This window comes from Pantherophis guttatus, chromosome 2 (genome assembly GCF_059756535.1).
Source record: "Pantherophis guttatus breed Tessera chromosome 2, ASM5975653v1, whole genome shotgun sequence".
Taxonomy (NCBI): domain Eukaryota; kingdom Metazoa; phylum Chordata; class Lepidosauria; order Squamata; family Colubridae; genus Pantherophis; species Pantherophis guttatus.
Window position 1 is genome coordinate 158,757,745 of NC_142064.1, and position 22,672 is coordinate 158,780,416.

At 39.0% G+C, this 22,672-nt stretch overlaps 1 protein-coding gene across 4 annotated transcripts; it reads right to left on the reverse strand.

Moving 5' to 3' along the window:
- Positions 1 to 1,002: 1,002 nt before the first annotated feature.
- PYCR1 (pyrroline-5-carboxylate reductase 1) lies at positions 1,003 to 12,959 on the reverse strand. Of its 4 annotated transcripts, none has more exons than XM_034412903.3 (8): positions 12,623 to 12,959; positions 12,094 to 12,194; positions 10,522 to 10,592; positions 7,050 to 7,229; positions 5,055 to 5,276; positions 4,102 to 4,194; positions 3,582 to 3,745; positions 1,003 to 3,490 (listed from the first exon to the last, which is right to left on the reverse strand). In XM_034412903.3, the coding sequence occupies exons 2-8, from the start codon at positions 12,158 to 12,160 to the stop codon at positions 3,346 to 3,348; spliced, it is 942 nt and encodes a 313-aa protein (XP_034268794.2). In that variant the 5' UTR covers positions 12,161 to 12,194; positions 12,623 to 12,959; the 3' UTR covers positions 1,003 to 3,345. The 4 variants fall into 4 exon arrangements, with proteins under 4 accessions (XP_034268794.2, XP_087743234.1, XP_087743235.1 ...); XM_087887108.1 differs by lacking the exon at positions 12,623 to 12,959 and adding an exon at positions 12,227 to 12,313 and having other exon boundaries at positions 12,094 to 12,176; XM_087887109.1 differs by lacking the exon at positions 10,522 to 10,592 and having other exon boundaries at positions 12,623 to 12,879.
- Positions 12,960 to 22,672: the final 9,713 nt, after the last annotated feature.

Consider the following 22,672-nt stretch of genomic DNA (forward strand, 5'->3'; position numbering starts at 1 on the left):
AGTCAGTACCCCATTAAACTTTTCTGGGCATGCTACTGAATATTTCTGGTCTGTGTGGTGTGGCACTGTGGCTGCTGCCTGCAATGACTAGACTTGCAGAGCTTGTAGCTGTGCTTTAAGTAGCACCACCTGCTGCATGAATGAGAGTTTTTGGCGGCAAGTTGATCCATGACAATTTCCATTGCTATGTGGCCAGTAGTTAATTACTCTCCCTAGGTGACTGGGATTTAGGCTGGTGTCAATCTGTTTTGTCCTAGCCCACAGAAATCAGAGATGTTACTAATAGACATACTTCAAAACATTCTGTTCTGAAACAGAACTCTGATGGCAAAAGATCTGAACAACTAAGGAGGCAGCTAAGGGGTTGAGGTACACGATGGTGAGATACAAAGAGAGTTGTCCCCACAGATCTGTGAAATGCGAGATGCCTGGCTCCTCTTATGTATAGGACTGGCATGACCAGGATTGTTTCTCTTGACAGGTCAGGGTTTTCTGGCCAATAGTCTTTGTTCAGCCCTCCTCTTCTCCTTGGTAGCTCCGCCTCTTTGATTTCTAGTGATAACTGTCTTTCTTGGTTGCTAAGCAACTCTTCCAGCTGAATTCCCTCAGGCTGATAATTCTCTTCCTTTTCCAAGTCTGAACTGGCCACTGCACTGAGAGATGTTGTGAAAATCATAGGTTGATACCTTCACATTCAGATAAAGCTGTTTCAGACTGCACTCCAATGTCATTCTCACTCATAGGCATGTGATCATCAAAATTTTCTCTATAATGTATATTTCTTACATATAAATTGTCAGCTTTGTTCTAAATTAAAAACCAAACTTATTACAACCGGATCTTCTATCAGTTTTCCAGGATGCTGATAGACAGTACTCTACTGTATTTTTACTCTCTCAGCCCAATTTTGTTCCATTCAAGGAAGTGGGAAAAGCAAGGTCTTTGATTGGTGGCCGAGTTTCTTTGTTGTTGAAGGGAAGCCAAGAAAGAAAACACCTGAGGTTTCACACACTTACTTTAATGCAATCAGGATACAGAAGTAGTGAAACGTAATTTTAAATTGAAGAATACAGACTATCGATGTTCCATAAAGATTTCCCGAAAAATAGTATCTACAAATTGCAGCAAGTACCTAGAGCAAAAACATTTTTTCCTCTAATTCTTTGACCATTTGGGTAGTCATATAAAAATAAACTAAAGCTTCACCTCAGGAGAATCCTGCTTCATATTCCTTTAGATATAGTTTAACTCTAGATCATTGTCACTTTATTATTTAAGAAGTTTCCTGAGTTCAGATGTAACAAGAAGTGTGGTTTGTTTAAAGACAGAATGGTTGTTTCTGAGCTTTTCCTTATAGGTTTATAAGCCAATGGTTTAATGAGTTTGTGAATGAGCCAATAGTTTGGCTCATTCACAAAATAAAAGCCACTGCTCCTGTTACGTGTATTCCAGAAAATAGGAAAAAGTGACAAGAAAAGACTAGAATAAGACTAAGGCAGGAAGGGGACAATTGTGTAGTAGTACAGAATTGCTCTGCCCTTGATCTTTTTGTGGGGACAATCACCACCTACATCTTCTCAGCCTTTGGGCACTTTAGCAGAACCTGCATGCTGAAGCTCCCAATTAGTTCAGAACACATGTCTGCCTCCAGGATATAAAGAGACTTAAGTTCTACAGATAAAGGCTAAGTTCTGCTTTTCTCAGCAGAAAAATATTTTACCCAGAAGCAATATATAACACAACAATATCAATGTCCTAGAAAGGGCAGGGAGCATTTTAGCAAAGCAAGACTCTAGCCTTAAAAGAAATAAGAAAACTGACTTCTCTGCACCTCACTATAATAAGTTCTTAGATTTCAGGTCTACTTAGAAGGTACATCTTCACAACTATTTTTTTTTTCATTTTGCAGCCTTAGGCAAGCTTCAAGTCTTAGTCCTTATCTATTAGAGGAATGCTGTGAATAAATCCAATAAATTCATGATTAGATCACTAATGCATCTGTTACTCATTCTTGCATCATAGTACGGTTTGTTATTTCTGATTGTAGCACCAAAATGTTAATACCTTGTGTTAATAGCTACTCCACTGTGAAAATAAAAATTATGTATGAATAATCCCCACAGGGATGCGGTAGCTCAGTGGCTAAGACACTGAGTTTGTTGATTGAAAGGTCGGCAGTTCAGCGATTCGAATCCCTAGTTCTGCGTAATGGGGTGAGCTCCCGTTACTTGTCCCAGCTTCGGCCAACCTAGCAGTTCGAAAGCACATAAATAATGCAAGTAGAAAAATAGGGACCACCTTTGGTGGGAAGGTAACAGCGTTCCGTGTGCCTTTGGCATTTAATTATGCCGGCCACATGACCACAGAGATGCCTTCAGACAGTGCTGGCTCTTCGGCTTTGAAACAGAGATGAGCACCACTCCCTAGAGTCGAGAATGACTAGCACATATGTACGAGGGGAACCTTTACCTAATCCCCACACAATCTGAACAACTTCCAGACATATGCCATAGCATATTCTGAATCTAGATGAGATTTCTTATAGCTTACATACTATAAGTTTACACATTACCTGCATGAAAATGAAAGATCAAAATCTTGGGCAAATCCAATTTAGGTAGCAAGAAATGAGAAAGAGCTCTGCTAAAAACTAGAAAGTTGCTGCCAGTCAGAGTAGACACAATATGTGGCCAAATGGAGAATCAGACTGATCTGTTTAAAACAGATTCTTATGTTCTTATGGAATGAAGAGATTCCATAGTCTATAGAAGAGACTACTATAGATACTTTTTGCAGTGTATTAGCCCAGACAAATAACCTATATGAAATCTAAAAGCAGTAGACAATTGTTTGATTAAAATGAGAGACATTGCAGAAAAAAGATCTGAAGAGTCTGCTTCTACCCTTATGTAGGGTATATGTGTGTGTGAGAGAGGAATGAAATAATGAACGAATGAATGAATGCAAGTGAACAAGACTTCAAAATACTTAGATACAGCTTTGTTTGACTATGTAATTATTTCTCTGGATCACCTGTTTTGCAAATCTGTTGTGAGATTAACTAGGAATATTTGGATGAAAAATGTAAACAAATCATCTGTCAAGACTGTTGAAGTTTCTTCCCTAAGAGAACTGGCTGAAAAAAATTACTTTCCCCTCAGCCTCCAAGAACATTGCCCTATCTACTATACCTTAATAATTACTTCTGGAAATTTAAATGCCTTTCTTTCAGCATCTCGAGTCCAGGACACCTCTCCCCCCCGAAACACCCCACTTTAAAATGATGTGTGCTAAATATTCCATTCAAAGAAAAAGAAAACAGGCTCAGGCAAGGCTTGGGTCTCTTCAGTATTTCTTGTTGCCAGGATTATTCTTGTTGAATAGGCTGACCTTGTTGGCAGAGGAAGATTCTAATTTCACTTTATCCATTAAGGTTTTCTTAACGGCAGCTGGGGAGACTTTCTCCTGGTCAGCTAAGCACTGTAGTTCCCTGTTGAAGACAGAGAATGGATTAACAAATCAAAGAACACAACTCAAGGGGTGTGTGAGAGGGGATTTCTTTTTGCTATGTGCAAGCATACCGTGTCCTGATGCAGGATGCCTCCACAGCATTGATGAGCAGTGAGCGGAAACCACCACTCTCTAGGAAATGGAGAGCATAGATTGTAGCACCTCCTGGTGAGCAGACATTGTCCTTAAGCTGTCCAGGATGCTGCTCAGAATCCAACAGCATTTTGGCAGCTCCCTATGGTATTGGGTAGACAAGACAAAGACAACTTAGGGGATAGGAGCAATAAGTTACTTTAACCTATATTTAGCTGGATCTTTGAGGGAGAAAATGTAAATTATGGCAGACAGAGTTCCTTAAAACTGCAAATTGGTCATTGAATTAAAAAAAATCTGACCTGTCTCACACATGATTGAATGATCCAATAATATTTCTGTTTTTTGTACTGTACTTTCATAGCTGGGTGGTAATAGGGTCCTTCTTTGAATTTCAAACACTTTTTTTAAAAAAAATAATTTGACTTTTTTCCTATCAATTATTAGGAAGCAGAGTAGTCATTGACCATTCTGATAATCACAAGCTAAGATACTGACCAACAAGGCTTGAGCTCCCAATCGGACCGCTAGCCTGCGAGGAAGGCCCATCTTCACCCCTCCATCTGCCAGGGCATCCAGGGCTGTGAATGCCTAGGAAATCAGTAGTTAAAGAGAAGTAAACATTCTGGAAGTGGAACATAACAATGCAATGTATTTTTCTGATTATCTAAATCATGACTATTATCCTTCTCACCTTTCCTATTACCTACTCCTACTGGTATCTTATGACTATTAGTTGTTGGTTGTATCTCATGATTTATGATTGTATCTTATGATTTATGATTTATCACTGTTGCTTGTATGTATACTAAGAGCTTATACATCAGAGACAAATTCTTTGTGTGTCCAATCACACTTGGCCAATAAAGAATATTGTATTCTGTACAGCAGACTTCACTTAATCCTCCAAGGAAAGATTGAAGGCAAACAAGGTCCAGGCAGAAGAAGAACATAATAGCTTCAAAATCTAATGGACTGGTTTGGACATAACTCAGCAGCACTTTTTCGTGTGGCTGTTAATAAAAATAGGATCGCCAACATGATTGCTGACGTCCAATGATGGATATGGCACAAGAAGAAGACTGTTCTGTTCTAATCAGAGTTCCTCAATCCAATGCCCTCTAACTGTGCTGCAGTTACAATGTCAAGAACTTCCAATCAGTACAGACTGAGGCAACTGCTGTTATTCCAGAATTTTAACAATGGATCCTTGTGGGTAGCCTAGGACAGTTTGGAATAAATCATCTAGAACTCCAATAGTTCTAAAGACATCTAGGAAATGAAGCACTTGGTTATAAAGCCTCATTCTCAAATATTGCAAGCCGATCTGCCGCCTCGTAAAATAAGATATAGCATAAAAGTAATTAAATTTCTGCATATAACCCTACCCTCACTGCCACCCAAAACTTTTATATCCTTTTTGAAGAACACAGCAAAGATATGGCACATACATAAGCAGGTCCACTGCCACTGAGTCCTGTCACAGCATCTATCAAATCTTCTTCCACTTCAGTGCAGAAGCCCACACTTGCCATCAGCTGTTCTAAGAGCTTCCCATCTTCCACTTCTGCATGCGTGCCTGTGGCATAAACGGTGGCCCCTTCCCGCACAATGACTGGTGTATTGGTCATGCACCTGATCACTTTTGGGGTGGGGCAGAAGGCAGAAAGTTTCTTGAAACAAAAATAAGAGAAACAATTGAAGATACTTAATTCAGAACTTTTTAAAAAATTAGATCTGACAAGTGCTGTAGAAAATCCAACTGTGCCAGGTTACAGACAGGTAGGAAAGAATGTTCCATATTTATTTGGTACCCATATAATGTCTCTTCATATTTTTAAATGAAATATGTCGAGGTGAGGGCAAAGAGTTTAGCTAGGAACCTATTCTTCTCCCTAGGCACTTATTTCTTATTCATATATCAGAAGATCCTTACAGAAGAAATACTGAAAGTTTTAAAAGCATTGCATCTTCATTTCTCAACTTGTTGTCCTCCAGATGCATTGCAATTCCATTTTCCTAACCGAGGGACTGATCATTCTAGAAGTTGTAATCCCAGCACATCTGGAGATGCCAAGTACCAAAAAGCTAAGTTATACATAACAGACTCCTGCCAACTGCCCCATTTGCAATTTAAGGAATGTCCATAGGGTGGCGTATTATATAGGATAATTTATCACAATTTATGATAATTAGGAACATTATGAGAATTCAATCAGAATCTTATTAAATGTATGCTAATGTAGAACAACTTATGTTAATTTATTCAAGTTGATAACAATTTATTAATTCATAATAATTTAGCAATTCATGCTAATTTATCCAGAAAAGAATCATAATTTCTGATAATTTATCCAGTACAATAATTTATGATAATTTATCTGGGATAATAATCATGATTTATGATAATATATAATTTATCTAGGACAACGATTTATGGTAATGTATTAAATTCTGGTAATTTATCCAGAATAATGACAGTAATTTATAATAATTACATCATGATAATTTATTAATTTATGCCTTACTAATTCATGATAGTTCATCTGGGTAATACTCATAACGTATAATAATTTATTCAGGGTAGTAATGATTTATAATAAGATATTAATTCATCATTTATTGGGTAATACCCACAATTCATGCTATCTGGTGTAATATTAATAATTTATTACAATTTATGCTAATTTAGAATAATTTATGCTATTTTATTCAGGTTGATAAACATAATTTATTAATGCCGATTCATGTAGGGTGATAACCAGTTTACTTACAAAGCTATTTACTAGATCATTAACCGAAGATACATTTCCTCTTCTTTCTATATAAGCAAAGCAATTATATTTGTTGCACTATTACCACCACATGATTAGTTTGTTCTTCAGAAATGTCTGCTAGCTGCCCTTCCCTTGCACATCTCTAGGCTCAAGAAACCTAATACAGATGAGTCAGGGGTGAAATGCTCCCAGTTCGGACCGGATCACCCAATCAGGTAGCGATGGCAGCGGGTGGTTCGGAGAACCGGTAGCAAAAATCCATGCACCCCCCCCATGCCCAGCTGAGCCGCGCAATCATCAGAGGCTTTTTTTTTTACTTTTAAAAGCATTTTTTCTGCAACGAAAAAATGCTTTTAAAAGTAAAAAAAAAGCTCTGATGATTGCGCGGCTCAGCTGGGATCGTCAGAGGTTTTTAAAAGCATTTTTTCTGCAACCTCTTCGGCCCCTGCCGAAGAGGTTTTTTTTGTAGAAAAAAATGCTTTTAAAAGTAAAAAAAAAAGTTGGCAACGCCCACTCAGTCAAATTACCCCCCCATTACACAGCACCCCCACACATTACTTTTAAAAAATGCTTTTAAAAGTAAAAAAAAAGTTGGCAACACCCACTCAGTCACATGTACCCCCATTACAAATTTTACATTTCACCACTGAGATGAGTGCTGATTCTCACCTTTTCAATTGAGCTGATAGTGACACCAGCAGCACACGAGACTACAATATGTCGATCTTCTATGTCTGAGCCAATTTCATCCAAGATAAAGGGAATTATGGGAGGTTTCACTGCTAGAAACAGGACATCACTGTTTTTAACCGTCTCCTTGTTGCTTATGGTGAAATTTACACCCATTTTCTGGAATTAAGAAATTGCATAGCAATTGATGAAGTACATCTTTGTGTTGAGATTATAACAAGGACAATAGAATTAAGCATGAAACGAGGCAAGCTTGGGCACACATTTGTTTTCCTAGAACTACAAAGGCAAAATAAACTTGATAGATTAAAGCCAAATTAATCTCACATCTTGATTTTAAATGGGCAAAAAAAATGAGGCAAACGTAATTCAACTATTTTGACTACTGGGGTTGAGATGAGGTTTTTTGATCGAAATAACTGCACTAGCTTGCAGACAAACTGAGATAGAGAGGAACTTCTTGGGAAGAATCTTATATCCTGTTTGGAACGTGTTCAGTATCTAGATGTATATTCAATTTTTACACTTATGGTAGTGCTGTTTTACCATTTGCTATGATGACTCTAGTACAGGTAGTCCTCGATTTACAACAGTTCATTTAGTGACCAAAGTTACAACAGCACTGAAAAAAAGACTTATCATCATTTTTCACACTTACAACTTTGTAGCATCTCCATAATCATTTGTTAGCTGGATTCACTTAACAATTGTGGCAAGAAAGGTTGTAAAATGGGGCAAAACTCACTTAACAAAGTCTCACTTAACAACAGAAAATTTGGACTCAATTGTGGTCGTAAGTTGAGGACTACCTGTATTTATATATGAAAATTTTATAAATACATTTTATAATCAAAACCACAACCTCAGATATTCTGCAGTTTAAGGACAGGTCTGATCTCAACTAGATTCTAGGAATATGATACTCCTGAAGATAGAAACTAAGGACTAAAGAATGCATTGTGGACACAAATGTAACATATAATTCCTTTAGCAATGCCACCATAAGTAATGATAATTGACAGAAGCAAGGCGGTGACTGAATGTATCAAATCTTCTCCATATCTATTCGAGAATATCTATTTGCAACAGAAGAAATAAATAAAAAAAGATTATATCTTCCTCACAAAAAGTATTTCCATACTAGTATCTCATGCTAAAGTTATTTTTTCATGTGAAAAAAAACAACTATTAAAGTATAGATAGGCCTCGAGAAACGACTGTAATGGAGCCTGCCCATTATGGTCATATGTCATGGCAGTCTTTAGGTGAAGGGTGTCACCTAATGAACCCACCCCCACTCTTCCCAGCAGGATGATTTGATTTAAATCAAGTCGATTTAAATCATGATTTAAATCACTAGTAAAAAAGGCTTGATTTAAATCAAGTAGATTTAAATCATAATTTTTAAAAAGCAACTGTCGTCCCTGTCCCGCAGTGGCTCTTCCTCTGACCCGCTGTTAATTCACCGACAGTCCCATTCACTTTAATGCGGCAGTGACACAACAAGGTGAGGGACGTGGTGGACAGCAGGTGAGTGGATGCCTGCTAACAGGCGCTGCCATGATGGATCTGAAATGACCAGTGCTCTTTAAATGTAAGGACTCATTCTTGCTGGTAGTTAAAATCTTTAATATTATTATTTGCAAGCAAAATGAAGGTTTCCTATTTAGCCTGCAGAGCTTGGATTCATTGAATGAGTTTACCAAAAATATAAATATTGCAAAATATACAGCCTCATCTTACATAACTAAGCTCCACATCATTCTGAATAAACTAAATTATTAATGTATCTTAAATAGAAAACTATCTTTAGACAGATTTTTACTCCAAAAGCATTTTATTAAAATAAATTTGATAAAAATCAAAAAAATCCAATTTAATTTTTTTAAAAAATCGATTTTTTTTAAATTAAATTTTTATCCACCCTGCTTCCCAATGAAACATAAAAAGAACATGTGGGTTGCTAAGTGGAATGTGGGGTGCCTCCTGGGTGGGGGAGGCTCTTCGAGGCTTCATACAGGCCCAAGCACGCCTGCCCTGGCCCTCCCAAGGCCTCCCCAATCACTGACACCCCATGCTCCACTTCCTGTGCTTGGGTCCTCACATGCCTTTTCCCACTCCCACCGGGTCTTCCCAGACCTTAGATCTGATTCCCATCCCATCACCAGGCCAAATACACTTCTTCTCATTTAGCTTTTGAAGAGCTGAGAGGCCTTCCAGGATGCTGATATGATTTTCTTTTTTGCATGGCCACATGGCACAGTTCTGAAAATGGCCATCATTTAGTCCCATCCGTAAAATGGCAGCCACATTCGATTTGCTGTATTAGGCTCACTGCCACACATCTGCAGGACAAATTGCTTCATTTTGCTACCTTAACCAAGCTCTGCACAGAGCTGCAGAAGCTTTCTGCAACGATCAGAAGCTTCTAAGGCACTATGCTGCAGAACTCTCGAAGGCAGCAAAATGAAGTAATTTCTCTGATGGCCGCCATTTTGTCCTTCCCACAAATGGGTGAGACAAAATGGCCTCCACATTTGGATCACCATTGCCTGGCCCAGGGACACATAGCCTGCTTGCCTTCCACAACATGAGGTCCGGAGAGCTTCAAAAGATGGGGCATGATAGGTGCATTGGGAGGAGGCCCAAGTGCTGCAGGGTTTCAATGGGTGGGAGGGGGGGGACTGCAGGCCTGCTGCAGCCATCGTAACTTTGAAATGGGATTATATGTGATTTTGGGTAGTCTGTCATAATTTCAAATATCCATTAAATTTCCTGTTGTACCTTGAGGATCCCCTGTATATGCTTTTCTGAGTAACATGTAGCCCTACTTTTTTCTCTCAATTTTTCTTTTTTATATGAGTGAAATGTATCCTAATTCTAGTATAGGAACAGAAAAAGTTCTGACTGGGAAGTTTAGTTCCTGTAGACATAATATCAGAGCTAAAAAAATCTAAACTATCTCAGTACATGGATGAAGCATGAAATGCCCAAATTCTTATTGGAACTACAAATCAGTATTCTGGTTTATGACTAGAAGTATGCTGCTCTCTGTTGTTGCTATCATATCCACTGGATCCCTCTGCTAATAGTCACAGTTAAAAAAAGTTGTATGCTCTGTGGTTGGTGACTATGATGTATAAACTAGGAGTTCTACTTTATTCATCTTGGAACAAGCCAGACTGGTGCCACAGTTTTGTTCTTGGCATCAGGATATGGGTTGTTCCTAGATGAACCAGCAAGATACTTGTCAAGCTATGTAAGGAAATCAAACCAAAAAACACCTGATTTGTTAGCTGGATTCACTGCCAGGAGTCATCAGTGACATCAATCAAAGCAGTGTGCACATCATATATGAAGAGTTCAGTATACAAACATAGCTACCGAGAGTTTTATGAGTGTTTTGAAAGCAGAAAAGAGGCATTTTAATATTTCAAATACTATAACCTACCCTCAAACCTGATACTGTTGGGAGATCAGTGTCTGGTGAGCTTGCTGTTATCTTGTGGGCAGCCAAAATCCCTAGAAAAATAAATATTATGTTTCATTTTGCTATAACTTCCTATATCTTATTCAAGTGATGATTCAGTTCTTATCAGAGGCATTAGTGTTTTACAGCCCCACTTAGATGGGCTCTTCCAGTGGTGAGAGAGTTCAGATGCAGAGTCCCACCAGGCTGAGAGAAAAGGAAGAGGAAGGTCACTCAGCCATTTCTTCCATGTTATAGCAGCAATGTAGGCCATGTGAGGAGTTCCCTCTTCTATTTAAAGTATCATATTCTCCCCCTCCTGCTTGACTACTTGACTCATAAGGAACTCATCTCCCCCTTCCTAGTTGCATAAAACCCTTTCTTTTTATCATAACTGACTAAATCAATCTAGATGACCACTAGAGGACACTAAAGGATCTTTTTCAGTATTTCTTTACTGCCATCTAGCTCCATTAAATTTTTGCTGCCCAGCTCTGATAGTCCTACTTCCAGGTTTGTTAGAGCCTAGCATAACCTGCTCTGCCTGCCTCCTCTGTTTTCATTATAACCTTGCCACTATCATCACGTCTCTTCTAAATACACCCATTTTGTTTTTCAGTCTCTTATTCAATTTGCTTTTACTACCTCTTATCCAATTGTAGATTTTCAATTTTTTTAAAGTGAAGAAATACTGAAATGTATTGATAATTTTTTTAAGTAAATGAACATTCAAAACTAAAATAATATATAAGCAGGCAAAGTTCATGCAGAACTACACCCTTCAAAACTTTGTTTTTAAATCTATGGAAAGTTCTGTGCTGTCTTTTGCAATATTTGCAGTTTCATGACCAGTAAGCCACTCTTCTAGCCTGTAATTATACTATTTCGTAAGAAGTAAAACAAAAAAAAAACCACCTAGAAATTAGGAGGTGGTTCTAGGGTTCTGGTTGTTGTGATATGAGTATTTAAATGCACCTCGGATTCTCCTAAAAATATAGCATACATATATCTGCTTGTATCTCATTAACATTTTCCCAACAATACTGTAACAAGTTAACCTGGAGAGAGTGGTAATATAGTAAGATGAATTCCAAAATACAAAAGGGGATTAGTTTCATCTAGTTGTTGTATAGAGTTAGTTGTATCTAACTCTACTGTATTTCAACAAAAGTAGCACTGTCTTCATTACAATAAGCTCATTACACAAATATAAAGTATGCTTGAATCAAGGAAAAAATAAAAATATGAGAGACAGATAGATGGATACCATAAGTGACGTGGATAAAAATTTAGTATCATTTCTAACATTTCAGAAATATCATATTTAAGTTGCACATTACTTGATTACGCACTACATGCACATTACTTGATTACACATGGTTAATTAAATAACACAACTGGCTTCGTCTGCACAGTATACTAAACCAAAAGCAAACAAACGACATGGCATCTAACATACTGTGCAAATGTGTAAGAAAGTTGCAGAATTAAATATAACACTGGTCTATCAGTGAGTTTATTGCAAATCTGTTCCAATTTCTTGCACTTGCCTACCTGCTGCCGTGAAGCCCCTCGCTAAGGAAAAGGCGAGCTGCCCCGCACCGATGAATCCGACACTCATGGTAACAAGTTTCTAGAAGTGACCTAATGGATCCCTGGTATATAAAAAAAATGAGAATATCAACTAAACGTGCCGGTGATAATAATATAATTCTTGCAAATTACAGGAACGGTCTTCAGGTTTTGCACTGGATTTAGAGAATGGGCAAGTATCTGGGACAAAAAAAAAGTTTAGAAGGGCTACTGCAGGATTCCTAACTAAAACTCATCCTCAACTTGACATCACAGCTCGTTTAATCTTTTTCCTTTCTTGGAGCCGGCTCCACCTCCCACCTCCCACCTGCTGCTCTGCTTTTCTGCTTTTCCTGTCTATTCTACGGTCCCTGTCCCTTAAACCCGATCTTCCATTCCCTTTGCATCGCTGATCGATCCTTTCCATACTCTTCAGGTTCTCCCTTGACCCAGCCTCCCCCCTCCCTCATACTTGTCTCTATGGAGCCCACTTACCCCCTAGCAAACAAACCTGATACTCCCACGTTGCTCGTTCAGAATCGGAGGTGGGGGTGAAGAGAAGCCGTGGCAAAGCACAGGACAAAGATTATTCCTCAGCCAATCCGAATGAGAGGGTGTGGCCTCCATGCCTTCTCCTTCAATCAGCTGCTGAGCAAGCTCATCGCCTGCTAGGTATTGGAGTAAGCTTTGTTTGCAGTTGCATCAGTCGAGCTTCCACGGAAGCCGCGAAGGACTGATTTCTTCGAGTGATGTTTTTTGCCGGGAACGGCTGCTGCATCCTGGGCGTTTCCATTATTAGTACGATACAATACGGGTTCACGATTGCGCTGCCTCCTGGGAATTGTAGTCTCAGGTGGGAAAAAAACGTTGAAAAAATAGGTGATAGAAAAATAGTGATGCCTCTTAAATGCGGTACTTGATTTGGAATTAAATTTGCATGGAAATCACATCGTTTGATCTGATAGCAGTATTTTCGTGGGAAAATACAGGACGTGGGATTTCCAGTAAGGCATTTTTAATACTCGTCTTGGGTATATGCAGCGTCTTGAAAACTGAAAAAGGAATTTCCAACTCTCATATAAAATGAATTCATTACGGAAGAGTTATTTGAATGATCTGAAATAGTCCTTCACGGGTTTCTAAATTGTTTATTCTCTTGATCATTCAGGTCTATTCTATATCTTTCTCCCTTCTCAGCTTCCCCAATCTCTCTATATAAATATAATTTTTATTAAGAATTTTAGGGGCTCCCCTTGAAGAGCACCCGGAGGCTCCAACTGGTCCAGAATGCAGCTGCGCGGGTGATTTTTTTTTAATTTTTTTAAATTTTGATTTATATGCCGCCCTTCTCTGGAGACTCAGGGCGGCTTACAATGCGTTAAGCAATAGTCTTCATACTTTTGTATATTTATTGCCCCCACAAACTGGGTCCTCAATTTACCTACCTTAGAAAGGATGTAAGGCTGAGTAAACCTTGAGCCTGGTGAGATTCGAACTTACAGTAATTGCAGACAGCTGGTGTTAATCACAATGCTATCAGTCTGCTGAGCCACCAGGCCCTTGATTATGGGAGCGTCATGGTGCTCCCATGTAACACCTCTCCTACGTGAGCTGCACTGGCTCCCGGTGGTCCTCAGGGTGCGATTCAAGGTGTTGGTGACCACCTTTAGAGCGCTCCATGGCTTAGGGCCAGGATATTTACGGGACCGCCTTCTGCCACTGTTGAGTCCTCGCATTTACGACGCATGGCCTTGATTGGCCAAAACGCATGGACTTGCCAGCGGGAGAATACTGTCTTCCCATTGGTTACTTAGTTTGACAGCTAAAGTATAAATAGCTCTCAAACGCCTAAGTTCTGTTCTGTTTCTCACAAGCTTCTACAGCTGTTGTTAGCAATAAAGAGTTCCTGTTTGATTTTAACCTAGTATCGCCTCAGTTAATGGACCCCGGGTCGCCCTACAGAGCAGCCACCAAGAGCCTCCCACCGGCCAGTACACTCCCACAGAGAGTGGCTCCTCCGGGTGCCATTGGCTAAACAATGCCAACTGGCGTCCCCCAGGGGGAGAGCTTTCTTTTTGGGAGCACCTGTCCTCTGGAATGAGGTCCCCCCTGAGATATGGACTATTCCAGACTTACGTACTTTCCGTTGGGCCCTCAAAACCTTTTTATTTCATCAAGTCGGGCTGGCCTAATCTCTCCAATTGTGTATTTTAATTTGGATTTTTAATGGGGGATTTTAACTGTCGGGCCAAATTGTTTAATTCATTTTTAAATTGTTTTTATATTTTGTATTTGATGTTTTTTACTTCTGGCTGTTCACCGCCCTGAATCCTTTGGGAGAAGGGTGGTATATAAATTTAAATATTATAGTATATTATTATATTACAGCAGTAAAAACTAACACAAAACAAAATACAATGGGTAAAAAGGATAGAAAATGCAGGGAAAAAGGAAAGAAGAAAGGAGTTACCCTGTAGTAAGATGAGTAGCCAATAAATTAGCTAAACAAATAAAAATATAATTAAGAAAAAACAAGTATATAAAGAAGTTTACTCATTAGTTTTTTGGTCTTTGCCGCAGTTGTCAGCTCCACTTTCACAGAGCCATCTTCAGTTTGCAATACCCCTACAGAACTCCACTTATTCAGGTTTGTAAATACTTCTTGATCTCAAATGAGCCCTAAAAATAGTCACACACTAAATGGAACTGAGCATTTACTGGCCAAATGCCCTTCTTGACACCTACGTGAAGTTTGCAACAGATATTTTCTCTTTGCATCCTGATATAGATATAGATAATATTGATATTGTGGCATAACAGAAAGTTACTTTTTTGCCTTTGCCTTGTCTGCTAATATTACTATTGTTTTCTATTTTTATTGTTTCTCTTAATGCTGGTTTTTTAGGTTTCTTTTTCATGATTTTTGTGGAATGCTAACTATTTAAAAGGTTTTCCTAAGTTCCAGGCAAAACAAAGTGTTAGGGAACTCCCCCTGTATTTCCAGTTGCATTATGAATATACATTTCCTAACTAGATGTTTTAAATAAAGAAATGGCTTTTTAAAAAGGATGATCTCATGCTTAAGCAGGGGTTTGGACTAAAAAACCCCCAAGATCCCATTGAACCGTATTATTCTATGTCAGTGATGGTGAACCTTTTTGGCACCGAGTGCCTAAACTGGTGTGTGCACATGTGTATGCACATGTGTGTATTTGCACCAGAGCCCTAAAACTCAGAGACTAGCTGGCTGGTGCGCATGTATGCACCAGCTGATCTTCACACGTGCTGGAGCCCTGGAAACTCCTGGGGATCCTGGGTTACCGGCATGCACGAAGACCAGCTGGCCGGTGCGCATGTGCGCATTGGAAACCCAAAGACCAGGTGGCTGGCATGCGCACAGGCCAGCTGATCTCCAAGTTTCTAGGGCTCCGACATGCACGAAGACCAGGGATGGGTTCTAAATTTTTTTACTACCTGTTCTGTGGGCGTGGCTTATTTTGTGGGCGTGGTTTGGAGGTCATGTGACTGGGTGGCCATGGCTATGTGTATAGGGACTAAGAGGGCTGAAAAAAGTCATTTCTGACAGGTCCTCGCACTTTTGACTGGTCCTCACATTTATGACCATCCTCACATTTATGCCCATTGTAGCATTCTTAACAACAGTGTCACTCATTTCACAACTGCTTCTCTTCACCATGGTGACAAGATAGGGCAAAAACCATAAAATGTGAGGACAGTCGTAAATTCGAGGACTGGTCAAAAGTGCGAGGACCAGCCAAAAATAACTTTTTCAGCCCTCTGAGTAGTCCATGTGCACAAAAGAATACAGCAATAGAGAGGGATGAAGGAAGGAGAGAGAGGGAAGGAAGAGAAGGGAGGAAGGAAGGGAAAGGAAATTAGTAGGAGTGAGGGTAAGAGAGGGAGGAAGAGAGGAGGAGAAGGAGAAAGGAAGAGGAAGTAGAGAGGAGAAGAAGAGGGGGGGAGAGAAAGTAAGAAGGAAAGAAAAGAGAGAGGTGGTAGGTTTGAGGAGAAAGATTGCTGTACAATAAAAAAGATGAAAGGGAAGAAAGCCAACCCCAAACAAATATAAAGATATTAAGATAAAGAATGAATTGTTAAACTTTAAAGAATAAAAGAGAACAAATATGAATAAATAGCAATAATTAGAAACACACATACAAACATACAATGTATTTTCTGTGAACAGAGTATTTGGCCGGTTCACAAATTTAAACAGTGTTTAGTCATTTCAATTAAATTTACAATTTCTATATTTCCTTTTTGCCATATTTATTCCTCATCTATTTTTTTAAAAAACCAATATTACCCTTCATCCTCATCTCTAATCTTAATCAAATTCAATTTTTCCCTTCTATTCTATATTATACCCCTTCCCATTGTCATCTATTTTTATATCCATCCTCACATTGGTTAATTATGTAATATTACAGTTGTTTAATACAAATTCAACGTTTTAATATAAATCAATTAGTTATATAACTATCTTTTTGTATATTAATCAATATGAATATGAATATTCCAATTATTTCCATGCAATCCAATTTCTTACAAATCAATTAATTATATTTACCAATAATAATAAACAAAATAATTTCCCCCATATATTCCTCCAAACCACAACTTAACCATTTTTGCTTTCAACACAATATACAATTAATAGTATCTCAATTATTACAATTCCCTAGTTAAATAGAGCTTTTTTTCTTTTGTGTTTTAAAATCTTGAACTCTCCTCTTTTTCCCTAAATTTCCCATTGTTTGCACCTACCTGAGGAAAAAGAAAAAGAAATCTCTCTCTGCCTCATTTTGTCACGTTGCAGCAGAGCCTGCTTTCAGTTTCGTTTTTTCACCATAGCTAGGGGAAAAAAATCTGCTCCAGCACTCTTTGCAGCTAGCAACAGAGCCCTGTGCAAAACAGCTGAGAGCAAATCAGCTGAGAGTCGGGAGGCCGATCTAATCAACTTGTGCTAATTAACCTATGCTGAAGCTGAAAGGGGCTGTTTTTTCTATTTTTGCAGGCACCAGTCTACTCATTTGTTTTCTTTTAACACTGATCAGCTGTAGGGCGGCCCTTTGAAACCCCGCAGCAAGAGTTTAAACAGTTTTTTTCCCTCTAGCCATCAGCTGGGACTCAGGAGGCAGCAATAGATTGGGAGTGGGTGGGGTAAACGACCGGTGACCGGGCTGGGAACCGGTTCGGGGGCGTGGCCAGCCAATCTTATTACCGGTTCTCCGAACTATTAAAATTTTTTACTACCGGTTCTTGCGAACCGGTGCGAACTGGGAGCAACCCACCACTGACGAAGACCAACTGGCACACCAGAAACCAGAAGAGCAGCTGGCGACAGTGCGCATGCCCATAGAGAGGGCTCTGCATGCCACTTCTATGTTCTATGTTCCAGATGATTATAGTTAATACAGGACACAGCAATTTGACTTCAGTATAATACAGTATGGATTTTCAGAAGAAGTAGATTGAATGGTTAAAAGTGCTAATATGGAAGTAGCCAGCTTTATATTCTAATTCACTAACATTACTAATGTTTGCCTTCAGTGTGTGGTGTATGTGAAGCACCAAAAGGTCATATCAATTTGCCACTTTTTGGTGCTTCGCACAACTTACTATATCATCTGATTTTTTTGCTTTGTGACTTTATAAGATGGTGGCTACGTTGCAAATAAGTAGCTCTCAACTCATAGCATCTCTAGTGCTTACAATACATCTTCAAAATTCCAAATGGGCCAACCAGTCAGAAGTCTCTTACCCTAAACCATGCCGGATTCAAACCAGTGAGGGCAAAAACAAACCAGATTCCCCCCTTCTTCTCTTCCTGTTACCTGTCCATTTGCTGAGAATTTTTATACAGGGTCTCCAGGGCTGCAGAATTCCCATATTCTCACCATTCCTGACTTGTCTCTGGAATGCTCATTGTGGTATTTCTGGAGCATCCTGTTGTGGTCCGCCAACAGCCTGCGGAGCTGGCAGTGGAGTCGGACAGCAATGAGGCTGAGAAAGACATGGGCCAGTCCTGGAGGCTGGGGAAGGCCCGGATGAGGGCTCTGTGTCGGAGGCAGAGATGGGGCCAGGGCCATCGGGGAGTGATGTGCAGACTTTGGAGCCTCCAGAGGCTGACAGTTGAGGGGCAGAGGAACAGGAGGAGCCTGTTCCTAGTGCACGTATGAGAAGATCTGCCAGAAGGCAGGAGCAGCTAAAGCAGAGAGGACAACTCGGGAGTAGGGCACTGGTGGGTTGCCCCGGTTCATACCGGTTCTATAGAACCGGTAATAAAACCGTCAGGAGGCTCCGCCCACTGACCCTGATGTCATCAAAATGCTTCTGCACATGCGGGCGGCCCCATTACAAACCGGTAGTAAAGGTAAGTAGAACCCACCCCTGAAGTAATGCCAAGAGATGATTGGCCCTTCCCATAAGGCTTAAAAGACCAACAGTGGCTCTTGGCCTCTTTGCCGGAAAACAACCATTGAGAGAATTGCTTCTTGTTTGGCTGTTGTTATTTCTTCTGTTCCTGAACTGTTGCCAGGAAAAGCCTTTGGCAGTTTGCCTAATTATCCCAAGGTCAGAGATAAACTAAACCTGGTGTTTTAAGGACTTTGCTTTCATTTCATTTAGAATACGCTGAAAATGAGTTAATTCTCAGCTGTTTTAATAAAATCCGTTTGTTTTTTGGAACTGTTTTGCATTTAATATCAGCTACGTGGGTCTGGGTCACAACACATCCATGGTCACAAAGCCGACTGCCTGTTAAGTTGTTTCTATATTGGTATGATATGATAGGCAAGTCACTATCCTGGTTTACATCACTAGAACGATGTAGGAAGTACAAAGAATAGCAGTAGCACCATTAAAGAAATTATGAACCTGAAATTCTCTAAAGAAAAGTTGCCCTGGAAAGAAGGCTACTATACAGAGATCCTGGTTTTCTTGTTATTACTAGAGAAAGCAGTACTGTAGATAATAACGGCCAGATAGACTTGTGCCTACCTGTTAGTATATTTGTTTTTACAAGGGTAGAGCTGAGCTATACTTCTGTTTAAAAGTATTGACAAATGGCTAAATCCATATACATCAAAATTTCTCCTCTTTCTCCCAGCCCACACTAAGGGAAGTGATTGGAAGACTGTGTGACCTTGGGACAGTGGAACTGTCATAAATTCATGCTAGTTATCAAGCATCCAAATGTTGATCGTGGGATGCTGCAATGGTCATAAGTGTGAAAAACAGTCATAAGTCACTTTTTTCACTGCTGTTGTAACTTCGAATGGTAACTAAATGAATGGTTGTAAGTTGAGGACTACCTGTATATTAAATTGTATTCAAGTAAGAAATATTTGAAGAGAATTTATGAAAATCTTTGCCCTTAATACTATGTCTACAATATGTAAACTATAAAAAGGTTTAACTCGTCATCCAGAGGTTATATGGATTTCTGCAAATGTGATATAACCATCATTGTCAATTTCATGCAAATGATTTTCAGAGCGTATATAATTACAGTATAAGTCATATCAGCTGTAGGCGTCTTCATGTATGTTATTGAATATGTTCATGATAAAATCAAGCTCTCTTAGTTCATTCCAGATATATTGCATTTCTTGCTAACATAATTTTGGGAAATTTAATTCAATATATCTGGTGGATACATCTGGTTGAAAAAGACTATATGGTAATACAATATTAGTCCCTTAATTTTTAACGATGTGTGCCTCAAACAAGCTTAGGATCCAATAAAACCTTGGGAAAAAAGTAGTACTCCACAGATTCAAAAAATTAAGAACTATTTAATTCTTTGTATTATATAGTAGATAAGTTAACATCACTGTTTGAATTAAAGCTTAGGATGACTTTTCCAGCTGATTATTTAGAACATTCCACAAATGCTCTTCTCTTTTTGCCTTGGAGTTCTGATGGAATTTATACTGTGAGGAATGCAATGGCATTCTTCAAACTATCAATGATGCTTTTAAAGGCAACAGGGCAATTTAAGTAGCATAGCAGGTGTGAGGCAGTTAATTCTTGATTTGGAGATCTCTCTCTTTCTCTCTCTCTCTCTCTCTCTCTCTCTCTCTCTCTCTCTCTGTGTGTGTGTAGAATATGTTTCTTTCAAATTGTATATTTTTAATTGGAATCAGAGCTATAATTGTAGTAATCCCCTCATTCCACCAAATTAAAATAACATCTGACTTGAGAAATTATATCATCATATCTTGTGCTTTCCCAAAACAATTGACAATGGATCACTCTCTCCAAAATTAGTTCAAATGCACTTATGCCAGCCATAATGTATATTTATCTTCTCTGCCAATTCATTCATCAGATGATGAAATTCTGAATGCATGATTCAGGCCACATGAATGAAAGTGATCGTGTTGCTCTTTATTTGTGTGCCATTTTTAAGAGGGAAAGTCATATTTCAAATAAGATGTAAACAAATGCATAACATTCACTTATCTTCATTTACAGATAATCCTCGACATATGACTACAGTTGAGCCCAAAATTTCTGTTGCTAAGTGAGACAGCTGTTAAATGAGTTTTGCACCATTTTACGACCTTTCTTGCCACAGTTGTTAAGTGAATCACTATAGCTGTTAAGTTAGTTACATGGCTGTTAAGTGATTCTGGCTTCCCCATTGACTTGACTTGTCAGAAGGTGGCAAAAGGTGATCACATGATCCCGAGGCAACCTCATAAATATGAGTCAGTTGCCAAACGTCTGAATTTTGATCACATGACCATGTGGAGGCCGCAATGGTCCTAAGTGTGAAAAATGGACACTTTTTCCAGTGCCATTGTAACTTTGAACGGTCACTAAACAAACTGATGTTAAATCACGACCTGTATTTGTTTATTACTGTCACATATATGCTGCCCCATCACACAGATTCTAGATGGCTTACAATATATATAATACAGAGAATCCATATAAACCAAATTCCCCAGTAAAACTACTACTAACATAGCTTGAAACATCCAATAAAATTTCAGTATAAAACTAAACTCAGAACAGTTTCCCAGTATCACTATTAGTGCTCAAGCACGTGTTGGTCATGTGACTGAGTGGCTGTGGGAGTGAGTGATGTCAAGTTGGCCACGCCCACCCAGTCACATGCCCCCACCTAGCCACACCCACCAAACTGGTAGCGAAAATTTTTGAAACTCACCACTGTAGAGAAGTAGTCTGTCAATCAATCTAGGATACAAATGTAAGAGACTTCCACATATTGCTCTGAGTGATAGTCTAAACTTCAAGAGCAGAGCAGGGATAGAGAAACACAGGGCTGATGCTGGAGAGCTGTTTCCAACAAAGTGCAAGACTGTGGCAGCGACTTCAAAATAGCCCTAGCTGTGGGTGTAACTCAGCTGTTGTCTAGCTTCTCAACTAGTCAAGTAGATTGCCTTTGCAATCTACTTGACTAGTTGTTAGACTTAGTTGAAAGACTTGACTGTCTGTCAAAGTTGTTAGTTTGTCGTGGGACTTAGATGACTCGCCATGATCTGGCCCTTCATAATCTGACTCTGCGGTCATCTGCTCTGCATATGGTCTCTCTTTTCTGCTTCAGAGGATTGATCGCCTGCCAACTCTAAAGCTGACAGCTCACCCGAAATTAATGGTGACTTCCCCCGATAAATATTAAATAGCACGGGGGAGAAAACCATACTTGTGAAAACTCTCACCAAAATAACCATGGGCTGATTCTTCTCCTTCATAACCATTTGCCATAACTATCCAGGTAGGAAGGAGCAGAATTATCATAAAACAGTGCCTCTAACTTTCCTAGGCAATATAGAAGGGTACCATGGTTAATAGTACTGAACACAGTAAAAAAATCTAGTGGACTAGGTAATGTGTAAATTCTTCACTTGGGTCCCAATGTAGGGATCATCAGTGTGAATAGTATGGTTTTGGATCCATCCTCAAGGTTGAACCTGACTGGAAGGCAACATAATTCACACATATCAGAGCTATTGATTAGGAAACTGTAATTACTGCATTGGCTGAAAACCAAGGAATGAGCAGTGTTGCTCTTGTTTTTCTTTGGATTAAACGTACTTTAGAAATGCATACTTGTTCTGTAATATGCTAATTCTAGTGTGTGCAGTAAGGATTCTGAGCCCTCTATGGTGCATTAATGTTCATAATATGTATTCATTTATTTACATATACATTATTGTAAGAGAGTTGAAAGAAAGCAGCTTAAACCTTAAATGTTTTTCGTGGACCTTTACTCATTTGCACCTAGTATCATTACCTTCGTATTATTTCTAATCCATGAATGAGAGGACCTTATCCTTAAATGTGCCAGCATTAAAGTAGTATTTTCCCTATTAAACTGGCATCGTCCAATGTCAAGGTTAAGCCCAAAAATGGCAAACAGCAATTCAATCAGAGATCAGTTCTGGTTGTTTAAATTCTTGTGCTTTAGATTTTTAATAGATTTTTTTTCTAATTAGCCATTTTTATTCTGGTTTGAAATAGTTTATTCACACACTAACATAAACCATTAGGACAAACACATCAA

Bases quoted from the DNA above. Each gene is read 5' to 3' on its own strand.
- PYCR1 (XM_034412903.3), bottom strand. From the start codon at position 12,160: ATGAGTGTCGGATTCATCGGTGCGGGGCAGCTCGCCTTTTCCTTAGCG. The intron at 5,277-7,049 runs GTGAGAATCAGC...TTTTGTTTCAAG, and splicing joins CTATCAGCTCAATTGAAAAG to AAACTTTCTGCCTTCTGCCC. The intron at 3,491-3,581 runs GTATGCTTGCAC...TGTCTTCAACAG, and splicing joins GCATCCTGCATCAGGACACG to GGAACTACAGTGCTTAGCTG.